Raw genomic sequence first — 12,735 nt, forward strand, 5'->3', positions numbered from 1 at the left:
AGTCAAAACATTCCAATTAAAAATCCAGCAGAGTAGCACTAAAATAGCACGATGATATTCCAGCACTTACAGATATCCCATGCTTGATTGATTTAGTCTCTTTGTGAATATGAAACAGTTCTTCTCTAATACATCCTTTTTTCTCCACAAACCTAATACTCTGGGGTTATTTTCCCTCATCATTTTGTAATCAATGCTTTTGAGACTATTTATAACAGCGCACAGCAGAGAAAAGGAACTCTTGTGTTCTGATAGTGACTGTACATTTAGTGTGTGTATGTGTATGTGTATGATCACAGCGTATATCCATGAAAATAATTTCATTTATTTATTTAATTTACTTAATGTTTATCTAAATTTGGAGGATGTTTAAAGCAGGTTATCAACTTGTTTTTAGTGTTTATACTGATTTCTCATAAGATTCTGTACGTAAAATAGGAAGGAAATGTAATTTGTAGTTTTTTATTTATTTATTTTACTTTTTTTGGCTATTAAAACAGCTGGTGTCTGAGACCCCCAAAAGAACACGAACGTTATAGCAGCACCACATTTTGCAATAAAGCTAAAGCAAGTGACTTACCTTTTTCAATTCTGTAACTTAGAGAAAAATAAAAGCACATCATAGTGCATTTTCCAGGGCACATTCTCCAACAAAAAGAGGTGAATGCGCAGAAGGAGGGGCATGCAGGGTGAGAGAAATAGAGAAAGGGTGGGGGCACAAGAGTTATGCTTTATATGTATTGCTCAGTGTGAAACTGTTAAGGCAGGAGATGCACTCGTGGGGAAACCGGCATTCATGCTCCATCATTTTTTACAGCGGATCAAGACCGAAAGAACATTCAACCTGCTCCCCCAGAGAGAAGAGAGGGATCTAAAGAAATCTCACTTTTTATTCCTGCAAAAAGCGTTTCGCATAAAACATTTTTTTCCTACCTCTGTCAGATGTGCGTCAACTTCTTTCATTGCGCGGGAGCGTGGATTTGGGGACGCGCGCGCACCTGCTTTAACCTGATGTGAGAAAACAATTTATCGACATACTTTAGACCTCTAACGAACAGGATCGCTTTCCTTGGCGGACAGCTGGTCGGAGGATTTCCAAGTGTTGTTTCCGCTGTGTTTCGGATACCCGAAGTGTAACTCATGTCAGGTAGTGCCCCTCTTTCCGAAATCTGTGTGATGTTAACTTGAGATCGCCGTTTGAAACACCTATTATTTTGAGTTACAGGACACAACGGGGACTTGCGAGGAGGAAGCATGTATGGCTGAAGGATGTGGGCTCGGAGTGTTGGTCCTAGACCGCCTGACCTGATGCTCTTATGGGAGGGGATGGTGATCTGTCTCCGCTGGGCTTGTGTGCTCGTCTCTCTGACTGTGTATGTGGGCTCCGCGGAACCGCTCGGTTGGCTGCTGTCCGATAAAGGTCCTTTCCATCGCTCTCAGGAATTCATTGAGTTCACCGAGCGATACCAACACGGCTTTACCACCAGATACAAAATATACAGGTACGACAGGTCTTTGAAACAGTAATGTGAAAGAATGAGTTCTGAGATTACGCGTGTAATTCGATTATGTGAACTGTCGCCGAAGTGTGTGAGGTCAGGGTCAGATTCCAGCACCCTTAGCTTTGCTCTTTAAGGCGTTCTTAAGTGTCTATTTAACCTGGGCTAGAGTGCTTCAGTACTGAATATCAGCATGACTGATTCGCCTTAAGCTGGAGCCCACAGGTGACTCAAATCTTTTGATTGCGTTCAAGGAGTTGCTCCTATTCCTCTCACATTATTATACAGCAGTTACACTTTATAGTAGAGTACGTTTACTTACAGTGTACCTGCCTTAGAAAGTTCTGCTAATATATAATAACTACATTAGGTTTAGAGGTAGGTCCAGGGTTAGTACCTAGTTATTACCTAGTTGTTGTAATTGCTATAATAAGTATTTGTACACAAGGAACTGGACTGTAAAATAAAGTGCTATCATTTATATAAATAATGGATGTTAAAAACTTGAATTTGTTTATATATATATTTTGTAAAATAGTTACAAAGGAAGCCCAAGCTTCAAGCTTTGAAATAGGAAAATGATAACAAATAGCGGTTGCTTAGTATTACCCACCTTATTTTTCCATTAAGAGCGCATGCGGAGATTTATGACCCTAGACCAAAAAAACAGTCGTAAGGGTCCATTTTTTTATATGAAAGACGGAGAAATAAGCTTTCCATTGATGTGTGGTTAGTTAGGATATGACAATATTTGGCTGAGATACAACTATTTGAAAATCTGGAACCTGAGAGTGCAAAAAAATCTAAGAGAAAATCGTCCTTAAAGGTGTCCAAATGAAGTTCTTAGCAATGCATATTACTAATCAAAAATTAAATTTGATACATTTACAGTAGGAAATTTATAAAATATCTTCATGGAACATGATCTTTACTTAATATCCTAATGATTTTTGGCATAAAAGAAAAATTTATAATTTTGACCCATACAGTATATTTTTGTCTATTTATAGAAATATACCCATGCTACTTATGATTGGTTTTGTTGTCCAGGGTCACATTTGTATAATCAATGGGTCTGGTTTCCGGTGTCATTCTCTTCCAGCTACTTTTAGCTGTACAAAATGGCTCATTTTGCTGCTTGATGTTGCAAACTGGTATGTCTTACCATGTTATTTTAATGTGTTATCTTAAAATTATGAACACACTGGTTTGTAGTGCAGACAGTTTTACCGTTTACTGCACTTTGTTATTCTTCTCGTTATTTCCCTATAGTGGTTGATGAACCAGAATCCTTACACATTCGCAGAAAGCGGCTTACTTCCGCATTGAAAAATTCCTTGACTTCCACCCATCTATAGGGGAAAACAAATAGTGGTTAATTATTTATTTCTGATAGATTTGGCTTTTTATAGCAAGAAAAACTGTGTAGCTTTTTATTGCATTTGCTAAATTAAATTAAAATGCCAAGAGAACATAAAATGTAACAGTCAGATAAATATTATACAATAATAATTAAAAAAAAACATCTTACACATTACATTTCAAGTGCTATGAAGGCAAACAGTAACTTTGTTTGAGAAATAGAGCTAAATATAAGTTATGTTTCAGTGAAAATGTTCCCATCCCATTTAAAAAGATGCATTCACACGTCTCAATCAGTCACAGGGCGAGTGAGAAGCAAATAATTTAACATCACTAATGTTCAAAGTGGCACTTGATGACAAATGATGTTTAAATTTGAGACTTTAAGGGACAATTTTCAGTTAAATTAATCACAATTATTGCTTAAATCAAAGCTGTTGTATGACTTCAGAACTAAGTGCACAAATAGATTGAATTACTTTACAGTATTGTTAAGCAGTTCAGAGATTTTTTTTTTTAAATCCCACCTTTTGAAAGAAAACTGAAAAACAAAAAGTAAATGATTGTAATAAGTAAATAACAGAATTTTAATTAAATAATTTGAACATTTTATCATTTTGCCATGGGTAAAGTAATAGGATTCTCTGGAAGGAGTTCCAAAGTGAAATTTTCATGGTGCAGGATAAAATAGGCTAGAGTGATGTTTCTCTTGAGAAGTGAGTTGGTGAAATGACACATCTGAATATATGCATGTCTGTGCATGTTCCTTTTGGTGGAGTGTTTTTCTTTCTAAAAATATCAAATCTATTGGATATTTTTCATAATTCGTGGTTAAGTAACTGGGATTTGCTTCCCCCCACACAAAACCACGCAGGACATTCTAGCCAAGAACTGCCCACTTAAACAACAAGAGACTGTCTGACTGACATGGAAAACAACTAACCACAGCTCACTTTTACAAGCTGTTCAGAGGCGGGTTTATCTGAAATGTATGTAGACATCATAATTAGAAATTCTAATACACACTCACAGAATAAAAGGTACAAAAGCTGTCACTTGGTCAGTACCCTTTTAAAAGGTAGGCTATGCCTTATTCATCCCTTAGGGGTTCATTTTTGTACCTTAAAGGTACATATTAGTACCTTTTGAAAAGGTACAGTGACAGCTTTTGAACCTTTTTTTCCTAGAGTACATGCAAATTTTACAGATCACTCTTAAAAATAAAGGTTCCAAAAGGGTATTTTCATAGAGATACCAAAGAAGAACTATTTTGGGTTTCCCAAAGAACCTTTCAGGGAACAGTTTTCCTAGTTTGAAGAACATTTTAATAACCTAAAGAACCTTTTGTGGAATGTAAAGTTTGCATAGAGGATAAAGGTTCTTTACTGAAGTATCAACACCAACAAAGAACCACTATTTTTAAGAGTAGGCAAGCAAACAAATGGAATATAGAAGTCAAATATGTCTAGTTTACTTGATTGCAAGCTTCTCAAACAAAACTCAAGTATCTTGCAAAGATACTTCCCACATCCCATAGACTTTCTGTGATTTTAGCAACCCTATACCTTGCAAACAAGACTTTCTGTGCACCCCAGCTCCTGGAAATTGTGTAAAGCCATGTAGCCAATCAGATTAGGGCTTGCCTGTTCAATAAAGTACTTTTTTATTCAATTTGCAACAGACTTGAGGGTTTGAGGGTGCCGTCTTACGTCTTTTTTCTCTCTCGTGATACGAAAATCCACTGTACACTATTACACAGTTTGTCAATTGTTGGTGTGACACTGTTCCTAATGTTTACTGATGCATATGTTCTCATGGGCTCATATATTAGCTAGACCCATACAAATCATAACACAATTCTATATAATATCCCTGCTGAAAAGACGTCAAGTATCATAAACTCAGCATGGCGCCTTAGAAATGACTAATAAATACCTCCTCCAAACAATAAGTAATAATGCATAAACACACCTACGCACCTTCACGAAGTCTTGCGGCAGAACTCTAGATTCTTATTAGCGTCATTTTCCTCTTGATCCCATCTTCATTTATGCCTCTGGTTTCTGCTTCTGATTACAAAATAGCTTGTGGCTTTTGATTACATGGTGCCCTCAGGTCTGCACCGCAGGCTCTCAGAGAGCTCTCCAGCAAAGGAGCGTTTTGCCCTCTCTGGTTTGTCGGTGGTGATCAGTGGCTTAGGTGCTCGACGCTAGTGCTCATCAGGCGCCTCATCTGATACTTACACCATCCCTCGTTGGGCTGATTGGTGATAATGACATCCTCCATTCCCTTCATGATTGTTCTCTGGATAGGGCTCTTCATGTGAGTGATTGGATTGGTTCCCATGAGTTTTAAACTCTGTCCCTAGTATAGAGGGCTGTGGTTTAATTGCTAATCTCCAAAGAGAGATTTCTTCAGCCAAGGTTGGGGAACCTCCTGTGTTTTCTCCAGTGTGGAGACTAATAACCTTGTAATGGAGATAGGGAATGTGGGAAATAGGATGAAAGAAAATAATAAATATTGATCTAATGGTGTGGTCTTGCGGAACCTGAGAAGAGGAGGCGTGTTTTTTTTGCTTGCCATGCAATTTGTACACTGCCTGGATACCAGTAACTGGATTTGTATATAAATTATGAGATATTTTCCCATAAGGCGAAAGGTAGTGGCTATAAATCGAATGTGCTGTTATTTGACACACTGATATTAAATGATCATTAAGACAGATTGGGTCGGGAAGATTTTTTTAAAAACATTTTTGAAAGATGTTCACCAAGGATGCATTTATTTGAACAGAAAAATACACAAATACAGTAATGTTGTGAAATATGATTATTAAAAACTATTTTCTATTTGAATATATTTTAAAATGTAATTTATTCCTGTGATTGAAGCTGAATTTTCAAATTGCTGCTCAAAGAACAAGAAGAATATTATCAATGTTGGAAAAATTGTGCTGCTTCATATATTTGTGGAAAGTGATTTTTCAGAATTTGTTGATGAAAAGAAAGCTCAAAAACAGCATTTATTTAAAAATATAAACCTTTTATAACATTAGAAAATGTCTTTACTGGCACATTTAATCAATTTAATGATGCATTCTTGCCAAATAAAAGTACTCATTCTTAAAGGCCAAAAACACCCGACTGAATTAATGTTTCTCATGACATTATACATTTTTGGAATCTGAACAGTGTTGGGGAAAGTTACCTTTAAAAGTAATGCATTACAATATTATATATTATTATATATTACTCCCTAAAAAGTAACTAATTACGTTACTTAGTTTACTTTTTATGAAACGTGTTACTTTACTTTTGAGTTACTTTTTAAATCTGGGCAGGGCTTGCTTGTTTGTTTTTAATAAAAAAAAGTTCTATTTTTGGCAAATGTAAAAGCCTTTTCACACCAAAAGCCTCAGGCTTTGAGAAAAGTAAATTCACGTCAGTACAGTAGACCGCAGAAGAAAAAAAAGGAAAACAAATGTTAGATTATCTTGATTAATTATTGCTTATTAGTATGGTTAATAAAATGGGATTAAATGCATAAAGGATATTTGTATTATTTAACACATTTAATTATTGCAGGTTTGCGTCATATTTTGAGTTGAATTTCTCTGTTTTTATTCGTTTTGAGGAATACTGAATCTGTTTTTTGTGAGTGAGATGATTTGATGCATGTTCACATTTATTCTAGAACTAACATCTTACTCCCGATTTCTCTCAACATCAGGAGAGCTTTTAATCAGTAAATGGGGGGAAAAGTACCTGGCGTTACTTATTTGAAAAAGTAATGCATTACTTTACTAGTTACTTTGAAAAAGTAATAATATTACGTAACTCACGTTACTTGTAATGCGTTACCCCCAACACTGAATCTGAATGTACAAAAAACAAAAAAAACGTTTATATATTTACATTCCATTTTTGCATTTTACAACCTTTCAAAATGCAGTACATACAAAAAGTTACATTTCTCAAACTATTAAAAGCTTACTGATCTTGCTCATGCTAATACAAATTAAGATCTTTTCCAAAACATTAAATGTTAAACTTTTAAATGCCATTTATCTAGCGGTGGAGAGGAACTGAACTGTACAAACAGAGATAAAACTTGGCCCCTTGCATAATTATTAAGGTTGTTAAAAATGTACATATTAATTTTAGCTGAGAAATGACCCCTAATAGAAGTCATTGTGCTAAAAGTATGAAAATATTACAGAAAGTACCCTTAGAAAGAAATGTTTTGATTGAATATTGCATAAATAATGATAAAAAATAGTTATTAATGTCTGTGCCGATGGCCTTGTGGGCAGTGCGTCGACATACAGCACTGATGCACTACGGTGTCCTGAGTTTGAATCCTGGCTCGAGGCCCTTTCCCAATCCCTTCCCCGCCTCTCTTTCCCACTTCGCTTCCTGTCATAATCCATCGTAATAAAGGCAAAAATGCCAAAAAAAAGGTATGAATTTAAAAAAATGAATATTAAAGTTAAATTAAAATGACACTAAAACCACTAGTAGGTGGTGGCAGGTCACTGTCTAAAGCCCGAAACATACTGCACGATTTTCGGCTGTCCCAGAGGAAAGATTGGCATTGTGAAAAAATCGCGGCAATTTCTGTGATCATGGCTCCTAATCTGTGGTCCTGTATTGCTCAGTGAAAAAAGTTAAAAGATGGCCGTTGTCATGGCCTTGCGACCAAAGACAGCCTATGATCATTTTCTGACAGTGTCAGAAATTCAGCCTGATCATCACACAGTGTGTGTGCTGCCACGACCCACGTTTACTGACCAGCCAATAAAAACACAACACAAAATCAACGTGACATGGCGCTAAAACTTAAAATGCTTACCTCAAGCTCTCATTCCTTCCTCTTTTGCCACTTCCACTTTTTCAGCACACATAAAAAATGCACCTGCCAAAGTGTGATTCATTATGTTCTTTTTGTTTACCACTAGCACATGCTGATGACATTTTATTCTTCTTTAGTAACATGCATCATAGCCTACGAATCAATAGGTGTCATCATCGTACAGTTTACATGCGTGTCGTACCCAATGATCTTATAGGATTGCTAAAATTGTGCAGTTTGTAGGAGGCTTTAAAAAGAGTCATTAAGTCATTCATTTAACCGATTCGTTCAAATGATTGATTCGTTTAAGAAGCAAGTGACTTTTTAAGAAGTCTATATGGCTCACTGAATATTTGAAAAAAAAAAAAAAGATTTTTTTCAGTAACAAAACACTGCTATTTATTCTCGGAAAAGCATAATAGTTCTGCTATGGCTTTCTTTGGAACTATTTTCATTTGCAAAATAAGTTAAAAAAGACAATATTGACAATAATGTCTCTAAATATTAAAACAGTTTTATCTTCTTGTTTATTGAAGTTGTGTGCAATGTAAGATGACATACAGGTGTAGGTGAGGCCAGGGTGTAGTAGTTGAGTAGAACAATTAAAAAAAAATAAAAAAATAGTTTTTTCTATAGTTAATCAGAAGAAATTAACACATTAAATCGACAGCCTTAAAGAAGTCCACTTCCAAAACAAAGATTCACATATAATTTACTCACTCCCTTGTCATCCAAGATATATGTCTTTCTTTCTTCAGTCGTAAAGAAATTATGTTTTTTGAGGAAAACATTTCAGCATTTGTCTCCATATAATGGACTGATATGGTGCCCCAATTTTGAACTTCCAAAATGCAGTTTAAATGCAGCTTCAAACGATCCCAAATGCGGTTGTAAACTATCCCAGCTGAGGAAGAAGGGTCAAAAAATACAATTTAAGTACAAACGCTCGTCTCGTCTTTCTCTCCCTGAACTCTGTGTATTCTGATTTAAGACAGTTAGGGTATGTCGAAAAACTCCAATCGTATTTTCTCCCTCAACTTCAAAAATCATTTCAAAATCATCCTACATCGCTTCAGACGTTCCAACCCAGTCTTTGCAAAGTGAGCATGCAAAGAAGATCAAACAGCCTTAACAAGAAAGGTAAAACAGCGATATAGGACGATTTCGAAGTTGAGGGAGAACATGAGATGGGAGTTTTTCGACACATCCTAAATGTCATGAGCCGGAACAAAAACAGTCCAGGCAGAGTAAGACAACACGAGCGTTTGGCATTAAAAAGTATATACATTTTATTATTTTTATTAAAATAACCAATTGTTACACTAGATAAGACCCTTCTTTCTCGACTGAGATCATTTACAACCGCATTTGGGATCGTTTGAAGCTGCATTAAACTGCATTTTGGAAGTTCAAAATCGGGGCACCATATCAGTCCATTATATGGAGGAAAATGCTGAAATGTTTTCCTCAAAAAAAAAACATTATTTCTTTACGACTAAAGAAAGAAAAGACATGAACATCTTGGATGACAAGGGGGTGAGTAAATTATTTGTAAATGGTTGTTCTGGAAATGAACTTCTCCTTTAATAATTATATTAAATTGCATGTAAACGTTTTGATATTTTCCCTAAAGACAAAAAGTACTCTTGAGTATCTGATTTATCCTTAATTGCCTGGTATGATTTTTTTTTTTTTTTTTCATTTGATAGATATAAGATCATGAAGCTGGAATATGATGCTTTAAATGAGTGTTTCCACACAAAAAGTTCAGAATCATTTCCCAAAAAAGAAGAGTTTAACATTCTCTCTCAAATTTTGCTACAGCGATTAGGGACGCACGAGTGGGATGCTTTGTTTGAAGATCTACCTTCTGAGTGTGAGCTTCAGGGAATGCAACAAATTCTGTCAGACTGGATTAGAACAGAATATCAGATGACTAAACTTTGAAACAGAGCTCTCTCGCTGCGTAATAATAGATGCAAATGTATTTAAATGGAAAGAAACTAGATTCCATTCTCTATCCACAATACCTATTTCGTAGTTTAGTGGGTGTACAGTATGCATTTTAGTTTACAGTATTTCCTTTAATCGAGAAAGGGATTTTTGTTATTCTGTGTGAGGGCATAATCAGATAATGCTTCTGAAAGGAAAGGTAACCAACATTATAACGCAGTGCGTCACCTCACCGTTTGGTTAGTGCGGTTTTACAAGCTTCACCTTGTTCAGCATCCTAATATGCACAATTCGAGATGCACAGGCACCACACAGAGTTTAAAGGAGGATCTTAAGGGATTACATCCTCTGTGCTTTGTCGAAATGTGCTCAGATTGTGCACCTGGCTCCCTATGGAGGCTCTTCAAGCCTCTAAACAATGAAATACCACCTACCGTCCTGGCTGCTCTGTTGAGCCCAAAAGAGCTTTTTGGAATAGAAATAGAGCAAATAAACATGGAGAGAGGGACAGATGTGGAGAAGAGCCAGATTGGGGAGAGGATGACATGAATGTGACTGTAATGACTAATGCGAGAGGACGTGCTGATTACTTGTGCTCCAGTATTGGCTCATATAACATCTCAACTAAAAATGATTATGAACTCACAGGGAGTTCGGCCGATGGAAGGTCAACAGCCTTGCTGCGGAGAGACAAGAAGGCAATGGGGTGGCCGTGCCCTTTGACCCCGACTTTATCCATAACATCAGGCTTCTGGGGAGAAGGCCAAGCCTGCAGAAAATTACCGACACCATCATTAAGAAATACGGAACTCATTTCCTGCTCTCTGCCACTCTGGGAGGTAAGAAAACGATATTATGTGTGAGCTAGTTATTATCCCTGCAAAATAGATTTTCATTCTTGCCTTGTTCCTGAGTTGCAAGGACATCTTTATATAGTCTCAGTAGAGGTTGACATGACATTATGAATTATTGAACACTGGGGTTAGTGTTGTCTAATGGATATGACACTCATAACTTCAGTTCCTAGATTAACTTAATAGGTCAGACTCTGAACTCAAAATTCCCCCTGATTAATTTATTAATGGACATTTCATCAGTGCATGCTATTCCAAAGAAAAAAAAAGGCTTGTCTTTGTAACCTTTCTTTAAAAATGCAGTTTGGTTAAATAATTTGTGTCGCCTCTGAAATGACTTACCTTTTTGGCTGATGTCACCTAGGCTAGTGGTTCTCAAACAGGGGACTGGGGCAAGGACAGCAGGATAAAGTAAAATTATTGTTATTATGGTCAAACTTTATTTTAAGGTCCAGCTTTCATTATTAACTAACTATTAACTGTGCCAGTTGCCTCAATAAACTCATAAGTTGCTGCTTATTAATAGGTAGTAGAGTTTAGGAACTGGGTTGGATTAAGAGATCTAAAATATGGTCATACAGAATAAGACATTAATATGTGCTTTATAAGACAATATGCTAGAAATATGCATGATAATTAATATAGAGAACTGGTCCTTAAAATAAAATGTCATTATTATTATGGCAACACTTTTTAATAAGGTTCATTAGTTAAAATTAGGTTTTACTACATAACTACATTAGTTAATGTGAACTAAGAATGAACAATACAGTACATCTACAGCATTTATTCATCTTAGTTAATTCCAGCATTTACTAATGCATTATTACAATCAGAAGTTGTGTTGGTTAACATTAGTTAATGCGGTGTCAACTAACATGAATAAACAATGAACGACTCAAAATATTGAGAAAATTGTTTTTAATAAAAGGAAAGAAAATAGATCATTTTGTCCCGTGCAGTGTGTTTTTAGCTATTTCTACAAATATACCTGTGCTACTTAAGACTGGTTTTGTGGTCCAGGGTCTAAATAGTTAATAGTGTAATAAATGTATTATTCATTGTTCATTCATGTAAGTTAATACATTAACAAACGTTAACAAATGACACCTCATTGTAAAGTGTTAACATCATTATTATCATCATCAGCATTATCATTATTATTATTAAAGGGGTCCTATTATGCTTCACTTTTTGCATTTTAGTCAGTGTATGGTGTGATTGTTTGGGCATAAAAAATATCTACAAAGCTACAAATTTCAACGTCCACTCCAGAAGAAGCCAACGAACGGCTCCTTTGGACTACAGCATTTGTTTTCCTGATGTTATGATGTCACAACGCGGCCCATTAGAATATCATTAAATTAAATCCTGCCTACTGAAATTCGAAAGGTTGGGGGGTGGGTGGGGACGAGGTGGAGGATTAGCCTAACTTTAGCAATGCAGCGCGGAGAGCAGCTTCTGGGATGCTTCAACGAGCCGTGGTGCAGGTATAAACACAAGCACTGACTAGAATGACCGCAATCATTTCCATCTGGCCGTGTCAGAGCCATGCCGCAGATGTGTGCAGTGTGTGGTAAGAGATTTATTCATCATATAGTGTAGCTTTACTTATAACGTATTTTTTTAAAATGCATAAACTTGCACTAGACTATAGGCTAATCAGTGATGATGTTCTTTGCTCGTTTTCTGTAGCTGCTTTTTGAAGAACTACGAAAATGTAAGCATTTTATTGTCATGTTAAATACAAATTAAGTCATATTAAAAACATTAGGCTGCTTTTAGCCTTATGCTGGAGCTGGTTTCAGGCAATGAAACTAAGTATGTAAATAATTAAATAAATTAGCACGATAATATCATGTATCGGTGATCTCGCAGGCTGGCGATAGGACCCAACACTACTTTAGAATTTTATTTACTCACCCTCCATGCATCCTAGGTGTATATGACTTCTTTTCAGAAGAATGCAATCGGAGTTATATTAAAATTTATCCTGGCACTCCCAAGCTTTAGAACAGCATAGACGGGTGTTTCTCTTCATCAGTCCAAAACAAGTCCAATAAAGTGCATCCATCCATAATAAAAAGTGCCTCACATGGCTCCGCTAACAATTGTACACGGAGCTGCTTTAGCAACGGGAGTGGCAGTATTGAAGCACCGTCTACACACTGGAATAGCTAACCAATCACAACACATTTCGTTTATCGGAAGGCGGG

The 12,735-nt window shown here is 36.2% G+C and overlaps 1 protein-coding gene across 1 annotated transcript in view; it reads left to right on the forward strand.

Moving 5' to 3' along the window:
- Window positions 1-757: 757 nt before the first annotated feature.
- brinp3b (bone morphogenetic protein/retinoic acid inducible neural-specific 3b) overlaps window positions 758-12,735 on the forward strand; it is a 38,542-nt gene continuing 26,564 nt past the window's right edge. Inside the window, exons 1-3 of the mRNA XM_051132280.1 lie at window positions 758-1,147; window positions 1,226-1,502; window positions 10,314-10,504. Of these exons, the coding sequence (XP_050988237.1) occupies window positions 1,270-1,502; window positions 10,314-10,504 (424 nt within the window). The 5' untranslated portion in view covers window positions 758-1,147; window positions 1,226-1,269. The remainder of the gene's footprint in view (window positions 1,148-1,225; window positions 1,503-10,313; window positions 10,505-12,735) is intronic.

This window comes from Labeo rohita, chromosome 2 (assembly GCF_022985175.1).
Source record: "Labeo rohita strain BAU-BD-2019 chromosome 2, IGBB_LRoh.1.0, whole genome shotgun sequence".
NCBI classification, from domain to species: Eukaryota; Metazoa; Chordata; class Actinopteri; order Cypriniformes; family Cyprinidae; genus Labeo; species Labeo rohita.